This window comes from Labrus bergylta, chromosome 23 (assembly GCF_963930695.1).
Source record: "Labrus bergylta chromosome 23, fLabBer1.1, whole genome shotgun sequence".
NCBI classification, from domain to species: Eukaryota; Metazoa; Chordata; class Actinopteri; order Labriformes; family Labridae; genus Labrus; species Labrus bergylta.
Genome location: NC_089217.1, coordinates 16,038,649 through 16,056,891, shown reverse-complemented (window position 1 = coordinate 16,056,891; position 18,243 = coordinate 16,038,649). Strand labels below are relative to the sequence as shown.

At 41.3% G+C, this 18,243-nt stretch overlaps 1 protein-coding gene across 17 annotated transcripts in view; it reads right to left on the bottom strand.

The window, feature by feature from the left end:
• il15ra (interleukin 15 receptor subunit alpha) overlaps positions 1-18,243 on the bottom strand; it is a 117,001-nt gene that overhangs the window by 96,390 nt on the left and 2,368 nt on the right. Inside the window, exons 3-9 of one of the 17 annotated variants that reach the window (XM_065951193.1) lie at positions 14,026-14,079; positions 13,726-13,785; positions 9,654-9,760; positions 8,787-8,910; positions 8,505-8,595; positions 8,186-8,300; positions 4,199-5,941 (exon numbers count right to left, since the gene is read on the bottom strand). In XM_065951193.1, coding sequence (XP_065807265.1) covers positions 8,219-8,300; positions 8,505-8,595; positions 8,787-8,910; positions 9,654-9,760; positions 13,726-13,785; positions 14,026-14,079 — 518 coding nt within the window. In that variant the 3' untranslated portion in view covers positions 4,199-5,941; positions 8,186-8,218. Of the gene's footprint in view, positions 1-4,198; positions 5,942-6,409; positions 8,301-8,504; positions 8,596-8,786; positions 8,911-9,652; positions 9,761-13,725; positions 13,786-14,025; positions 14,080-18,243 lie in introns of those variants that run through there. The other 16 variants (XM_065951192.1, XM_065951198.1, XM_029281721.2 and 13 more) reach the window with 16 other exon arrangements.

The following is an 18,243-nucleotide window of genomic DNA, read 5'->3' as shown; positions in this document are numbered from 1 at the left end:
ACCGGTTCTGCTGAGTAGTGGCCGATCCGACCCAGAGCTCCGGGTCCCCCATGAGGCTAGAGGCCGCAGCCAGGATGGATCTGATCAGGAAGCTGTGGAGGGCGAGGAAGCTGATCCTTGTGGTGCTCGTTCCGCTGTCCCTGCTTCCCCTTCCGCTCATCCACCCCACGATGGAATTTTAAGGTCCTTAAATTAACAAATAAAGTTCAAGTTACCCAAAGATGCATTTAGACTTTGTATTGCAATTCAAGTAATCAAAATGGCAGTATTGTGTACCATAGATATAAATTAAGACCATTTCATGATATGGGAGATTGTTTTGCCCCTTTCAAGGGACCCAAGGATCAATACAGAAAAAACAAACAAAACAACACAATATAAGTATCATTTATAAACGCAGAATAGGTTGCTTTCTGATTAGCACTAAGTTTTATCAGACTATTAAAGTTGCTTAAAGTGACTGTGTAAAACAAGCTTGCAGATAATTGAAAAGCTAGATACACTACAGTTTCAACTACAACCTTCTAAGCAACAAGTATGAAGAATGTCTTCCATAACTCCTTATAACCATGGTTTTATTCAATCCATGAAATCTCAGTAAATTAATTCACAGGCAACATGATAATTACCTTCAGGAAATCAGAAACACTCGTAGACAGAAACCATCCACATGATGTGTTGTTGTTCCTCCTTGTTGTTTCAATGGCTGCAGTTTCCTGATGGGATTTGTAGTGTGTGTGTGTGTGTGTGTGTGTGTGTGTGTGTGTGTGTGTGTGTGTGTGTGTGTGTGTGTGTGTGTGTGTGTGTGTGTGTGTGTGTGAGAGAGAGAGAGAGAGAGAGGGAATCAATCAAAAGGCACACTGTCCTCTGTTCTGATGAGTGCTTGTCCCGGTCATCAGCTGAGATGTGTGTGTGGAGAGGAGATATCGTGACATGTTGATGAGATGGAGATCAGTAAGAGACAGAAAGAGTGAACAACATGACACTCACACTCAGTTTGATAGTTTTCTGTAAGAGACACTGAAAAGAACAAAATCTGTCTCATATTGCCGGCTCGGCTTGTTTCAAGTCTCAAATGTGAAAGAACATGGGAAACAACATCACACTCTGAATAAATCTGTTCAGAAGTTGTTGCTCAGAGTTTTTAAAGGTTTTATTCTTGTTGCCTTTACTTTTGACATGACTCATCTATTTGACTCCTGTTTCAATGTCTTAATGCAGTGTTTTAGGTTTGTTTGTCTCAGACTTTCTGTTTCAGAGGTTGTGTTTGGGGTTTTAGAATTAAGTCAGGATCATGTTTCATGAGGCTCACACCTGTGAGATTTGTCTGGTTTAATGTCAGGAATGAGCATAAACTCCCTCAAGTGTCAACATGCTCCAAGAAGTGACATCCTGTGGAAAGCGTGTGCTGCTGTGTCATATCTTGAGAAAAGCTTGACTGGAATTAGGCTCAAGTATGAGGATGAGCAGTACGGCCAAATTAAAAGTCGTATAGTACCACTAAATCAGAGTCAGCTCTCTCCGATTTTTTGAAAACTCAGAAGCATGTGAAAGGAGTCCTACTGTTGGCTGGTTGGGCACTTGTAGCTTAGCATAGGTGTGAATAGGCTAATGTGAATTATTTATATTTTTTTCTCTTTCAAGAGTGTCCTGACCAAGACAGGCTGCACACCCATTTACAGAATTCCACACAAACAATGAGCAGCCACACATACAAATAAAAAAAACAATTAGAAATTAAAAACAGATTTAAACATCAAATGTTTGTCAAGATCATCCACAAACATATCAGGGAGATCATCTACAGCCAGATGTTTTTGCCTCCAAATCATTAAACATGTTCTTAAAAGCATCCAATGAGAGCAGCTCATTAAGTTTCAGCTCTTTTTGTAACTTCGACGCCTTTTTCCACAGTTCAGTTCCGACTTTTGGACCAGACAGTGAGAAAAGGGTCCCGGTACTCCTCTGACTGATGGAGGTCAGAAGGTATGAAGGAAGTCAGTGAGGGCACGAGGAAAAACATTAATTGGGGGCCCCCCTCCAACCAGCGTTCATTATTAATTCTCCTTTCTTTTTTCCATCCCATGAAGATGAAAAAAATCTTTGTTGTTCTTCCTGCATTTATCCCATTTTCAAGCCCGGCACAGTGTCGGTAGATGTCTGTTCACCATGAGCTAAATCATGCATCATTGCTAAATGTCGCTAAATGCTTTGTGCTCATGACGGATTAACACTGGGTCTTTATAAACAATGAGTATGGTCTTTTACCTGCTTTCTAATTGGTCATAAAGTACATAATTATGTTTCATGCTCACACATTTAAAATAACTAGTTTCTCATAAAAACTAAAGCTTGCGCAGAGTTTTCATTTTGCCTATCTATCTATCTATAGGAAGCTACGATAAAAATCATTATCTGGTTTCTCAAAGTGCTCGGTCAGAAATAACACATTTTCTCTGCTCAGACATTTAAAAACTAGTTTCTCACATAAACGAAACCTTGTGCAGAGTTTTCATTTTGTAAACAACAGACCAAGCAGCAGATCTCACCTCTATCCCCCACGCTGTGGAACTAAACAGCACCATCTTGTGTACATAAGGTGTCATTGCAGATTACTTTTTATCTTCCATACTCCTTCATGCACCTTGATTCAAAATAATAAAGATTTTTTCAGAGAACAATTTGTATTTACCTCTACAATAAAATCAAAAATGTTTTTGTGTGTGTGTGGTTTTGGGCAGTTAAGCAATAATAATGCTACGAGTAAGTCAGGAGGGGCATTCACAAGTCAAACAAGTTGGTTAAAGCATAAATGGCCAAAACATAATAATGATAGTATATCCAAGAGTAAGGTTTTTTACCTGCTCTTTTGTTAAGCGTCTTGAGATAACATTTGTTATGAAATGGTGCTATACAAATAAAGATTGATTGAGGGATTGATTATGTTCAGGCCCGCTGTCTAGTTGTTAGAAAAAATGTGACCATAGGCCAAACTTACTCGCCGACCCGTGGATACAGGATATCTGTACCGGATACAGCTACTGCTCAAAGCTGACCGTTGCTTCCTCAGTTAACATTTTACATAAAGGGAAAAAAATTAATCAGGAGGAAACTATTTTCACAATGACAAAGTTATTAATGTAAATGTTCTCAGGTTTTGAGAAGAGAGCCATCTGTCTCTTCGCTTCACTCGTTAAGATGGGTATGTAAATAACACATGAACATAAAGTAAACTACTTTCTCTGACTTTTCAGGCTGACTGCAGACAATGACAATGACCACATTGTTTTGTTAACGGATGGGAGAGGTTTAGGTTTGTGTTTCTTCGTCATTATACAAAGTCTATCTGGGCTACACCAAAGCCTTAGAGCTAATAGTTTAGTCGATGTGGTAATTTCCTTGATATTATGTTTGTTCATTAAATAGCACAGTCTCCGACATTTTTTTCCTGTATTATACTTTATGATTTATTTTCTGTTCACCTTTTGTCTTTTGTTACATGTTTGAAATAAAAACAATCAAATCAAATATGTTGGACTTTGAAGACTCATTCATAGTTTTTACACCAAGGATGATTCTGGTTACAGCCCTGCTAGCAAGTAGGCTAATAAGTGGCCTTTGACCTCATCATATTTAACTAGTTCCCCTTGTCGATATGAGCTGGTGTCTTTCATTACAACATATCACAAAGAGGACCAGCTGTTATGATGTCAGAGATGTCTGTTGTAACCGAGACGGGCAGCTAAGTTTGAGGAGCCTGACATCCAGAGCAGGGGCGGTTTAAATTTCCATCTGCATCTCAAAATCTCAGGAGACAAATTTCCAAGGCAAGAGCCCATAGATAATTGACAAAATAGAGAAATTACTTTTCTTAGGACAAATACAGTACGCCAATGCTCGTGGCTCTCTGCTGCTAACAAATGTTTGCTGTGGCTTTGGCAAACTTTTGTACAAATAGTATGGATGCTCACGAAACAGCAGCTAGACTAGACTAATTATCGTGATGTAATGGAAAAATAACAAATGTTCAATAAAAGTTTGACATATTTAAACCTGTAATTACACAAGCCAAAAGCTAGGAAAGGGGAGCCTTAAACTGAAGTTGCAACTCGACATTTAAAAGATCAAGAAGAAGACAACTAACAGCCAATCATATCGCAGGGATAAGTGTAGGCAAAAACATAAAGAGAAAACGGATACATTTGCATATTTCATTGCAAAAGACAAGTGATTGCGAGGAACGGCCTGCCCGATCTGAACCCGACTAGTGTTTTGTTGTTGGACTTCTGTGCTAGTCATGGATTGGCCATAACAAACACCATGTTCAAGCATAGGGATGTTCATAAGTATATCTGGTACCAGAGCACCCTAGGCCAAAGATCGATGATCAACTTTGTAGTTGTTGCGTCAGCTCTGCGGCCGCATGTTTTGGACACTCGGGTAAAGTGAAGAGCAGAGCTGTCAACTGATCACCACCTGGTGGTGAGTTGGATCAGATGGCGGGGAAGGCTGCCAGACAGACCTGGCAAACCCAAAAGTTTAGTGCGGGTGAACTGGGAACGTCTGGCAGAGGCCCCTGTCCGTGGGGTCTTCAACTCCCACCTCCGGAAGAACTTCTCCCTCATCCCGGGGGAGGTTGGGGACATGGAGTCCAAGTGGTCCATGTTCAAAGCCTCCATTGTAGAAGCTGCGGCTAGGAGTTGCGGCCAGAAGACTGTCGGTGCCTGTCGTGGCGGCAACCTCACAACCCGCTGGTGGACACCAGTGGTGAAGGAAGCCGTCAGGCTGAAGAAGGAGGCCTTTCGGGCTTGGTTAGCCCAGGGGTCTCTGGAAGCAGCTGACAGGTATCGGGTGGCTCGTAGGGCTGTGGCTTCAGTGGTTGTGGAAGCAAAAACCCGGGTGTCGGAGGAGTTAGGGGAGGCTTTGGAGAAGGACTTTCGGTTGGCCTCAAGGAGGTTCTGGCAAACCATCCGACGGCTCAGGAAAGGAAAGCAGGGCTTGCCCCAGGCTGTTATCAGCAGGGGTGGAGAATTGCTGACCCGAACTGGGGACATCGTTGGGCGGTGGAAGGAATACTTTGAGGAACTCCTAAACCCAGACAACACGTCCTCAGAAGAGGAGGCAGAGTCTTACCACTAACCTTGGCAGAGGTCACTGAGGCAGTTAGAAAGCTCCTCAGTGGCAAGGTGCCAGGTGTGTATGCGATTCGCCCTGAGATGCTAAAGGCTCTGGACATTGTTGGGCTGTCTTGGCTGACACGCCTTTTCAATGTCGCGTGGAAATCCGGGACAGTGCCTGCGGAGTGGCAGACCGGTGTGGTGGTTCCCATTTTCAAAAAGGGGAACCGGAGGGTGTGCTCCAATTATCGGGGTATCACATTTCTCAGCCTTCCGGGGAAAGCTTGAACAATGTGGATTCCCGGCCGTGGCACCTGCTTTTGGCAGATGACGTGGTTTTGTTGGCTTCCTCAAGCTGGGACCTCCAGCAGGCATTGGGGCGGTTTGCAGTCGAGTGCGAAGCGGCTGGGATGAGGGTTAGCACCTCCAAGTCCGAGGCCATGGTTCTCTGCCGGAAAAAGGTGGATTGGTCTCTCCGGGTGGGGAGTGAGTCCTTGCCCCAAGTGGAGGAGTTCAAGTATCTCGGGGTCTTGTTCAGGAGTGAGGGTAAAATGGAGCGTGAGATTGACAGACGGATTGGCGCGGCATCAATCTGCGTGGTTTGGGCATCTGTTAAGGATGCCTCCTGGACGCCTCCCTTTAGAGGTTTTCCAGGCACGACCAACCGGGAGGAGACCCCGGGGCAGACCCAGAATGCGCTGGAGGGATTATATATCTCATCTAGCCTGGGAACGCCTCAGAACCCCCCTGGAGGAGCTGGAAAATGTTGCTGGGAGAGGGAAGTCTGGGTTGACTTACTGCGCCTGCTACCACCACGACCCGACCTAGGATAAGCGGAAGAAAATGGATGGATGGATTGCAAAAGACATGCTTCCTATTACCACTGTGGAAAATGATGGATTCAAGAAGCTTATCAGAGTACTTGACCCTTGATACGAGCCACCCAGCTGGAAACATCCATTTTTTTAGATCTGGCAACACTGCCCATACGGCACCGAAGGGTGGGAAAAAGGTACTACGAGCTCCACCAATCAGAGACGTTGCTGCGACACTCTTTGATCGTGGGAAATGTAGTTCTTTTTCTGAGTATTGGGAATAAACAATGTTTTTCTTAAAACAAGGTTAATATCACACAAACTTGTGAACATGTACCATTGTTTCACAATCAGGTAGCTCATGGTGTGTGTACCTTGGATGATTATGACATGGCTAAAAATCAAATCTGCTATTAAAAGTACAGGATCAGTAATTTGAAATGTTTTACAGGAAGAGAAAGTAGAGTTATTCTGATGTATAAATACTCGGATAATGCTTTATTGAAATATATTTGGTAGATAATGGCAGATACATGAACAATGGAACAGGAATGCTGGACTAAACCAGCTCATAGGGATAAAAAGAGCTACTGCAGACTTAAAGCTTCTGTGAGGACCTTTTAGTTGGTGGATAAAGTCATACCTTGAATGTCTTTGCTGATTTTGTCCTGTTCAAGTGTACATAATGTTTGAAACAAAAACAAATCTCCTCCTATTTTCTTTTAGCAGCCAAACATATCCCTCACTGAGAATCTTAGCTACACACTGTAAGTAAAGGATGTATTTGGTGGCATGCAGAAACCCACTTCTTCTGACTCCTACCATTTGAAGTAGCTTCAAAGCAGAGTCGCTGCTTTCAACAGTCGCTGCTTTCAACAGGCAAGGCAGGTAATCACTTGGGGCCCCCCAGGGCTTACAATCTTAAACTGAAGCAGTGGCCCAAAATGTGCATTTTTTGCAACGACACTAGGAAACATCCCTAAGGGGGCACCTTCTGACAGCACTGGATTTTTGCCTAGGGCCCCATCAGACTCTGGAATCACCACTGTTAAAATCTACTACATACAGATAATCAATCTTGTCAATTATGGTCTAGTTTACTTTTGTAGCCCATACAGAGGGATCAGCATTAATTACAGTCTGTTTCATGACCAGCTGAAAACTCCTCAAAGGAGCTTTAAACATATTTTTAAGCTAGTAAATTATACGATTGTACCGGGATAAAACACATCAATAATAGTGTTTGATGCTGACATTACCAAAAGTATGACAAATGAAATTTCATAGATTAAGCGCAAGCAATCAACTTGTGCAAATCAGTCTTTGAATTTCAGAGACAAGTGTTGACCTCCGGGAACTGATCTTTGTCATGTCATAATCAGTCTCTTAGCAACCAGTCCTTGACAGCCTCACACATCCACGTCTTGATGCCAATGTGACGTAGCAGTCCTGGTCTGTCCAATCACCCACACTGGTTCGCAAAGGCTTTTTTTCCCCCATGTACTGTCACTTGTGAAAGGGAAATCTGTAAACCTGTAATCTCTGGAGGTACACCCTTTAAGTCCTTATTGAAATCATTCGGTCACAAGGTTGTATAGTTTAACAAAAGCCAATTCTGCATTTTTTTTCTCCATGGAACAATGCATCAACAGATCCACAGGAGTTGGGAAGCAGTGTCAAAATTTGCGAGTGCTCTGTTGGCCCCACAACATAGAAGGTAGATATGAGGCATTTAGTCATTTGTTTTTGCTTTGCTTTCATAAGAATGAATAGAACCTACTGTCTGACAGTTCATCCAATTTCCCTTTATGCATCAATACCCAAACTCCTATACCCAAATATGCAGCGGTTTGACTTCAAAGGCTCAGTCGGGTTGTAGCACCAAGTAACTCGTTGCAAAACTTAAGCTCATTATGGGCAGTGCAAGAGTCTTAAACTCAGGGCACCCTGGAAGCTCATGTTGCAGAGCGCAAGGTTAGATCCTTAATGCTTTCATTCCAACTCCTGCCCTGTCTGCTGGATGCCATCCCTTCTCCTCACCTTTCCTCTCGGTCTTCAGTTTTCCTATCAAAGACAAAATGCCTCCAAAAAATAATATAAAAAACAGTCTGTTGAGGCAGCCATTGTGTTCTCTGGTAATGCTCATAGAATGTCAAATGGGTCTTCAGCCAATCACGCTGTCAGCAGTCCTGTGTGCAGGAAATCACTTATTCTTCACCCAATGGAGATGAAGACAGGAGCACAATGTAATACCTCTCTGTAATGGCACCAGTAGGGACAAAATCACTACATTGGCAGCTCAGATGGAAGGGGACTCATGGGTTGCAGTTCTTCTGTTGTTGATAGTGGGATGTTGCTTCTTAACTTCCTAAAAAAAAGGGGGAAAATAGTGATGAGATTATACTAAAGAAAGAAAAGAAAAGAAATAGGAACTTACTTGATAGCTACATATTCTCACTATTGAACTAACTTTGTGATGTCAGATGGCTAACATGCATTCTCAACGTTCACTGCAAAATATCACCTCCAAAATCAACTACTTAACCAACCATTATTATTTTGATTAGCTTACCTCTTGCAACACCAAATGCTGATTCCGATCAAAGCACAGACAATCATGAGCGAGGCACATGTGATTCCTGCTGTTGTCTTGCTGCTCATACCTGTCAAGAAAGGACAATTAAATGTTCCCCAGTATTCTGAGTCTTTGTTGAGAGTAAGGTGTGTATTAATTAACATATTTAGCATTTGGTCAGCATTTTACGGGAAACTGACAAAAAAGAGGCCCAGTATAACTTCAATTATACCCTGATGGTATTTTTGTTAATTGGACAAAAACAGTGACAAAGCTTACTGTTGGACACAATAGGATTGGCTGTCCCGTTTCCTGAAGGCACAGCTGTGGTTGCGCTTGGTGTTGTGCTTGGTGTTGTACTTGGTGTCGTCCTGTCCTTTGCTGTGGTGCCTGTCACAAAATCAGCATAATCACATAAGAGAATAAGGCTGTGACCATATCATGTACCAAATGTCACATGGGTTACTATAATATTGAGGATGGCCCAATATATGAACTGTTTTTATCAATTTGAAGATTCAAAGACATGCTTTTCAAACCACCAAACACACATAGCTAAAACCCAGAGGAGAGCAACGGTGGAAGCAGATTACACTAGGGCTGATTTACTAGAGAAATCAAATTTGAGTAAATATTTGGTCTTACATCAGAAATATAAATTTATGCCTTTGTGTCAGCACCCAAACCATTTCAGAGAACTCCAGCAGTCTGATAAGTCCACCACTGTTAGCAGCTACATTGTTTCCATGTCTAAAAAATTAACTGTTTGTCCTACTCTACAAAAAAAGGCTCAAGACAGGAAACTTTAAATGTTCACACGTTTGTTGTTATTACTCTGTTTGTTGTTTTTTGTTGACGCAAAGCACTTTGTGACCTTTGTCTGTGAAAATGAGGACGGCACCACAGCACTTGCACTTCTCATTAAGGTCTAATTGTGTTGATGAATCTTATAATAGCCTTCAAGAAGCTACACATAAACATGTTCTTGTGTTCCCTAATGTTGCCTCAACAATTACAACTATATTATTATATAATATTTAATACATATCCAGATTTAATTATTTGTGTTAAGTAGCCAGTAAAATCATTTGACCTAACACACATCAGTAATGAGCAAATATAGCATGTGTGACTCAGATATTTACCCTGTAATTGATCTGACATTAGTGGTGTTGGCTCTGTGCCATTTGTTTCTCCAGCCATTGAAGCTGAGGGGCTTATATTCTGAGTCATCTGTAGGCTGGTGGAGGCTGCTGCGGATAAGAAAAAAACATTTACTTTTTATGACTGCATCTAGCCTATACAGCTGGAATTTTCTCTCTGTTATTTCATGTTAGTTCTTCTACCATAGCTGCTATTTGCAAAACTACAAACAAGTGTGCTAGATCATTTGGTTAGAAAACTTTAGCAATATGTTATCATAACCGCACAATTTTACAAAACAAAAAAACATGCAAGGGTTTTGTGTTAGTTTGTTAATATTATTACCACTGTTACAACTGCTGCTACTTCTTCCTATAGTAATGGCCACTTTGGGGAAGCAGAATAAGGTAGCCAAAAAAAGGCAATGTTGACTTATTATGTCTTTTGATAAGGTAAAGGTGTTAGCCAACGGTTTGTTATTCACTTATCAGACACAAAGCAAAATAAGATAATAATAATAGTTGAGTTTCCTTTTGCTTGAATGAGATGAAGCCCTATGTTTGCTCTTGTATTAGCTGTTGTTTTGGACTCAATGCACTCCTTTGGAAACTATTGGGCTATCTCTCCGCTATTGTTGTTAGCTTGTGGCTAATTTGACCTGCATACCTTTTGTTGCTATGCAGGTAGCATATTTTTTTCTGCTTTAAGTTCAGTTAAGCTAAGTTAAGGACAGTAAGGCCAAACAAATTATTTTAAACATGCTCATAAGAGTCAAGGGTAACTAGAGTCAAGTGATAATTCTCTGTGGTTTTCTCATAACGAATGATCTCCTATACATTATGCTTCAAAATGTAAGCAATTTTATAATTAAGTTCTATTGAGGGAATCTTACATATAATCTAGTTTCTTAACAGGAAGGTCATCAGTAAAATAAAAACCATCACAGAGTCTTCCTTCATTTAAAACTAAAACAGTTCATTTACAAAACAGAGACGATGCGTACGCAGGTTGCCATGTCTCGGACACTGAAGCTTCAGTGTTTAGCCAGCTCTGCATCGGTCTGTAAACCTTTACGCACACTAACTTCTCTCCATTTTTCACAATCTCTAATATACAGTATATCCTAGTTTTACCATGTTTATGGTCGTGGAGCTTGTCAGAAAAATGCAGAGGCTTTTTAGGTCGGCTGCACGCTTCTATCGCTGCAACGTCTATTGGTTTGCCGTGATAACTGGTCAAAACTGGCAAACCGAGGGACGTCCACAAAGGCAGTGTGGGGATGCCTTAAAATGTTCTACTGTCTCTGGTCAAAACAAATACAGACCATTCTGCACCGGCACTTCAATATAGCATGTTTCCTTAATGTCTGATCATATATTAAGGCCACTTAATTCAGTAGATATCTGACAGATTGCGCCTTTAAGGTTCCCATGAAACAGAACTTTGAGAGTATCTAACTGCCGTGTCGTGACGTATTTCCAACTGAAATGGGATAGGACCAGTAACAAGACATTCATTAACAAGTCAATGAAACGCTTGTGCACTGACAATAAAAGTGCTGCACATCCGTCCCGTCTCTACGACAACATTCTGACAACAACCACTGCATGACACTGCTCTGTAGCGTTTTACTATATGTTTTTTTTTTAATTTGAGATTTGAGATTTTTCCCGATCTGACACGGAGCAAAGAGTACAAGACAATTCTGTAGGAGGTCAAAAATACAGGGGAATATCATTGATTTTTTTAAAGAAGGTCTGACAATTTGAAAGATTTTCAACTTGCGCTTGGGGCGGCTACCCGGAAAAGACACTGGGCGGCCGCCTGCTGCTGGAAACAGGCAGGGCCAGATTTAACCTAAATCCGGACTAATAAAGGCTTAAACATTTAGATTCTCTTATTTCAACAAAAGCGCTGGGTGACGTCAAGCGCCTTTCTGACAGCTGACCAATCAGGACTAGTAGTAACCTACGTCCCTAGTTACCTGTGCCCAAAAAGATGTCATGCACCCAAAAATGGCGAACTTCCACCAGATATGTGTGCATTGCGTGTCTGCTCCGGTCTGTTACGGGTCCGTACGTCCTCATCCGTCAACACCCATCGGCTGCGTTCTCAGTCCGCAGCACGGAGAGCACAGCCGGACAGCTGGAGTACGGAACTTCCGCGGTAATTTTGCAGATTCACTCGTGACAGGACGAGATAATACGATGTTTGTGTTATGAAACTCAAATACAAACCTTATAAACACAAACAAACACACAGTCGTTTTTCTGAACCGTCAAAACGGAGAGTTTTATTCTGAAAATAAACCGGATGTTTTAATGTTGTATCGGTGTCTGACTTCCCGTCCCGCTTGTTCTTTTGTGCTAAATTGATGCGTTGTGCTCCGACCAGTGCCGGCGCGGTTGCACTGTAGGCTAGATCCCGTTGTTAAGGTTACAGAGCACTTGCGCATAAGCGCTCAAAAGGCGCTGAAGGCAACATTTTTTTCTAAAAAAAAGAAGTCCAGTGTGAACACGGCCTAAGTCTAGCTGTCTTCTTCAAGTTCAATTGGAGTCTGAGAGTTCGCTAGATATTCTTCAGAGACAGGACCTGGAGACCACAATATCCGAGGACAGTTAGCTTTATTCATCCTTAACAGAGTCACAAAGCGGTGGGTTTCCAGCTGGAGAACTGACACACATGGTTGAACATATTTGCTAGTTGTAGGCGTGAATAGAGGCCTCCACATGCTTCATTTCTCATCATCTGCCTCAGTACAGCTTGAATTCATTGGTGGTCCGACACATCAATCTTTTAGTACCATTTTAGAGACTTCCGTGTCTAATGATCTCATGAGTTGTGATTTTTTACAAGTTCTTTCCCAGGGTTCATATCAGTCCAAGTGTAGTGACCTCACTTTTTCATCCCCATGCTCCTTATCTGACCAGATGCAGTGTCCATGTTCTTTTTCTGCTGCTGGGATTTTTCTTGAGACTCTCCGAGCTATACTTTCTCACACAGTGATATGACCTGATGTGACCCTGCCTTTAGACCTGAGTCTGAGGTCTTATTTATGTATATAGGCATTGTGCATTTCTAGCCTTAGTTGATTATTAAGCTAGAAACGTACATGTCTACAAAGGAAGACACAACAGAACCCTCTCTCCTCAAAAAAAAACCAAAAAAAACAACTAGATCCAGAAAATTACGCTAGGTGGACATTTAAGACAAGACATTAAGGACTAAGACATTTAAATAACCTTTCAGAGATTTAACACAATACATGGTGCCTCTTAGAAGAGCTGGGCGATATGACCTCAAATCAATATCACGATTAATTGAACATTTGACCTCAATTATGATTAATGAATGATTATTTTGTTTTAGTTTTTTGCCCTCATAGTTCACTGACGAGGTCTCTACTGTAAATATGCTCCACTATTAAAGCTGGGATATGTTTTCTAATGGAAGAGTTCATAACTGATTAACTATTTTGTGGTTATTCATTGAATATTTCAAACTGAAATCAAAGCATCGCTTGAAATGAAAACGACACCTTTTAGTTTTAAAGTAGAAATTAACTTCTCTAAAACAGTAGAAAATAAATAACTTGCATTTCTTGCAAACAGTTTTCTGCACTGTTTACATTTGACTTCTTTTTGTTTTGTGGCGTCTTCCCTAAAGACAAAATGTGTCCAAACGACGGACATTGCTTCCATGTTGCTGATTGGACATGTCGTCACTGGACTCTGCCCTGAAAATAATTGAAATAATCAACATGGGCAAGATTACGTCGGTTAGAGGTTCTGAATGTCGGTTTCAATTAATTTTCGATTAATTGCCCAACCCTACCTCTTAGCTACTACCGCTACAGCTAAAGCTACTGTTACAACTGTTGTTGCTTCTCCCTTTATGACTTTACTGCTGCTTTGATTTATTAATTCTAACATGACTGCTGCTGACTCCTCACACAAACACTTCTCAAAAAGTAGATAGTGTTTCAGATTCATCATTAGTACTTATTATTAATTGGTTTATTAGTATTGTAGTAGTTTTGTTCTGTCTTCAAAATTCATGCCAATACAGAACTCACTGACTGTGGTGGTAAAGATGGAGTCGTGTGGAATATCAGTGGGAATATCAGCGTGACGATCTGAAAGACCAGACCATCGTTAACCATATGAAAAAAAAACTTTAGCTCATACTTTTAAAAAATATTAAGAAATATTGCTCAGTAGTTGTAGGATGAACTTTTAGAACAGGCACTGAAGCTACATGGAAACGACTTAAATAACCAACCAATCGCCATGCTCTAATGTGATCACACAACTAAACTAACATGGCATTAACATTACTGCATCATCCCTCATTCACTGCATACAGAAACACTTACATGGTGCTGTGGTGTTTGGCGTTGGTGGCTGTTTAGGCGGTCTCTTTGGGTCCGCTGAAACACAACAAATAGGAAGTTGAGCAGCATTGTCACCACATGAACTTTGACAGTATTAAACTAAATACTGTCAAAGTTCAGTCAGTGTCAAGTGTCAGTCAAGTGTCAGTCTGCGTCAGAAACCTTCCTCTAGTCTCCAAACTCCGAGCTTGAATTCTTCTGTGATTGCTTCTCCTGTTTGCTTTGGATTTTTTTTCTCTTGGCTCATTCTGTGGTTTTTTCCTTGTGTTTAACTTTTAGTGTTGGTTTTGGAATTTGAGAAGGTTTGTCTTTAGTTAAAAGAAATTATTTTTGTTCTGCACTTGACTCCTCTGCCTGTTGCACAATCCTCTAATCGTGACCATTTGATTTGCATTTCTTGAGTGGTCGTCTGTTTAAATCAAATGCAAATTGGATGCATGCCTAACTCCAAATATAAACCAAATTAGGGCTTTATGAGACTTCCCTAGCTTCATGGAGCAAACCAAAAGTTCCATCTCATCAGTACTGGTTATAATTAAGCAATATCAAACTCAAGGTTGAGATGTTGTACTGAATATTAGCACTGCTGTGATTGGATCGTAGGCACAAGGCTGCAGGCCAACAATGTCAGCTGCAAATGTCAAAGTATTCATCACATTCAGAGTGATCCTGCTGACCACAGCTCTCCTAAAATATCTTGTCTCCTTTTTTATTGCACTTTATCCTGGGAATACCAGTTGTTGTATTTTGGGTCACTTCTTAATGTTTCAGTATGAAACAGTACATTTTGCTCCTGTTATTTCCATTTACATCTATATTAAAAAAGGAAATAATCTTCAGAAAAGGTAAAGGGGTAATAATGGATTTGAAGTGTCTAAAAATGTCAATTCTGGTTGGCGTTTTTTGTTTTGGATCTGAGAATCGAAAAAGACCAAGTACTTTGAGTTTTCTGTTGTATCTTTCATCACAAGACATACACTGATTTACACAAGTCTTGGATGTGATGTGAGTGATGTTGTTCTCCTACGTTACTCATGGAATGCTTCTCGTCCAATCAGATTGCTTGGTTGGAACTAAAAATACATCAATATATTGAAGTTATGTGAAAACTCAATCCCTAAGCTTTTAAAAATAAATGCATAAACATTTGACTTAAGCTTGCACTCTGTCACTCAACTGTTTGAAATAAATAAATGGTGATATCCACGCATCAAATCAGCGTAATTTTAAAAATGCAGAGCCTCCACTCTTCCTCTGCCCTTTTGGACGGGACACAGCCTATTCCACTAGAGTCAGCTGATGAGTATCAACATAAACACATCGACTGTCCACATGTGGGTGGCTCTACACGTTTCAGTTACTGAAGGGAAGACTGCCATGTGCGGGTGTATGGAACAGAAGAGAAAAGACAAGGACAACTTTTGTTTGGTAACCCTTTAAATTAAGGTCACAATATTATAAGCATACTAGTTAGTAGCATAATGGCTGCTTATTAGGAATGGGAGTCTTTGGGTGTCTCACAATTCGATTTCGATTCTTGGGGTCAACATTAGATTCAGAATCTATTATCGACTCAAAATGATTCTGGATTCATGATTCAAAGTCTATTTTTGAATTAGTACATACTTCAGGATCTTCTAGTCATCTGTGAGACTGGCTGAATTTGATGCTGCTCGTTTGGCATTCTATCGAGTTCAAGAGTTAGCATTAGCACTTAACAGGGAGTGAATGATTAGCCAAAAATATATATATACTTTTGGAAGTTATGAATCAATTTAAAATCTCAGAAGATAAGAATCTCGATCGTTACATAAATCTATTCTTTGTCCCTGCTCTACTGCTTATTATTCATTATCAAGCGCTTATTTGTACCTTACTTCTGTTGGAGTTTGGCAGTCTTTACCTTCTGATTCAGTCATGTAACTTGATTTGGCACATATACACACGTAAACACACACATCTGTCCCCACCCACACACACACACACACACACACACATCTGTCCCAACACACACACACACACACACACACACACATCTGTCCCCACCCACACACACACACACACATCTGTCCCCACCCACACACACACACACACATCTGTCCCAACACACACACACACACACACACACACACACACACACACACACACACACACACACACAAATCTGTCCCAACACACACACACATCTGTCCCAGCACGCACACACATGATTTGGCACATATACACACGTAAACACACACATCTGTCCACACACACACACACACACACACACCTGTCCCAACACACACACACCTGTCCCAACACACACACACACACACACACACACACACACACACACACTTGTCCCAGCACGCACACTGGTTCTCAGATGCTGCCAAGAGTAAACCTGATCCAGCTTTCTAAGTGTATTGTGGTTGGCATTATTGTGTTAATCCAGCTATCTGCGACCACTTGGCCTCTCATTCATACATACACACACTCACAAACACACCATGGTATCAGAGTTGCCAAGCAAATTGCTGGCCTTTCAATCACTACAACTTTGAGCTCAGAAGTCTCTTCAATATGTGGACAGGAGGAGCTGCAAACTAGCTCATGAGTGGACGGCTCATTCTCGCACATGCCCCTTATAACGCCTGCAGGCTGCAGGGCATGCACTCTGGTGTTTTTCTTCAGAGCACACATCAGTTTCACAAGTTTGAGCAGGACACAAAAATATGTGCTCTCAGCTTGAATGTCTGGATGACGACACTGCTGTTTCTCTTTGAGGTGTGTCCAAAGGGGGGGGCTTTCATATGGATTATTTTGCTGGGTTAGAAAGTCTGCAGAAGTAAGCAGTGCAAGGAGAAACAATTACCCTAAGAAATATAAGAACACCCTCAGAAAACTGTGGGCACAAATCGACCCGCGGTTATTAGGGGTGTGAATGAAAAGTTTAGTAAACAAACAAACAAAAAAAACCTTTCTATTGATTATTTGAATAGGTCGTGAATAATATTTAAATGGTTAAACACCTTGTTTAATGCTTCAACACTTTACTGCTAAAAAGAATCATTTCTAATAACTCATGGCTGTAATAACATCACATTTAATGATAACCTTGAGAGTTTTAAAGGAAGAATGTATGACTCTTTGATCCAGTAGATGGTGCCCTTGAGCACCAGCATGAAACCACCTCCGCTATTCTGAGCAACACACCACCAACCCCTTCACTTTAACATGAAGGAGTTATCCATAAGAACGCACCATAATTAAGCACCATAAAGCGCAAGCAGGGGACAAAATTGTCCTTTGCTCGAGCTGCAACTGCCTGTGGCCTGCGTTGTTGTGTTAGCATGCTAATGTTAGCACACTTTGGTTAACTTGTAGCTTCACATTCCATGTTCACTGACAAAGAAGGACTGGGATTTAACCACACTTAATGTGACATCCAAATAATCAGTGAGTATGTTCTTCTTCTTCTCTCTAGTCCTTGACTAAAACAGCTTTTATACACAAGGGGAGGAGTCGGCCGTCCCGTCCATGTAAACACAGCTCTGACAACAACACAGCCAGCGGGACTCGAGCTTCTCACTTGTTGTAGACAGTCATGACGCAGAGACACATTTACATGCCGCACATTCTTCCTTTCTGCTCTGGACTCTGACCACCTTCGGAGAAGTTTTTCTTGCTTTTCCTTTTAGGAATGACTCGTGTGTGCCACCAGGTGAAACTAACAACCCTATAGTGGAACATTCTGTATGAGCCCTACATGGCCTAATGGTGCGTTCCAGTTGATCTTGTAAGTGGGAAATTCCCAGTTCCCAGTCGGCAGTGTCAACTGGAACGCCCCCTGAAGTCGTAATTACAACTCGGAAACTCTGAGAAAAAAAAGTAGCCCGAGTTCAGATCCAATATGGCTGCAACGTGCATCTCAAGGGACGTTTAAGATGTAACTGTTGACTTTATTAGCAGCTTAGTCGTCTTTTTGTGTAATTAAATCAATCAGACCGATGGTATCGTGCAAGTTCTCTCTGTGGAGGTGTTTACATGTTTGGTCAGAAACTATCACGTAGTGTGTTGCTATCGTCTGGTATTAGCTAACAAAACAAAGGTACTCCTGGACGCGTCCATGTTGCTTTTCCGACTTGCAACTGGAACGCAGTTACCTCGGGTGTGACGTCATTCCCAGTTCCGACTTCCGAGGTAAATGGAACGCGG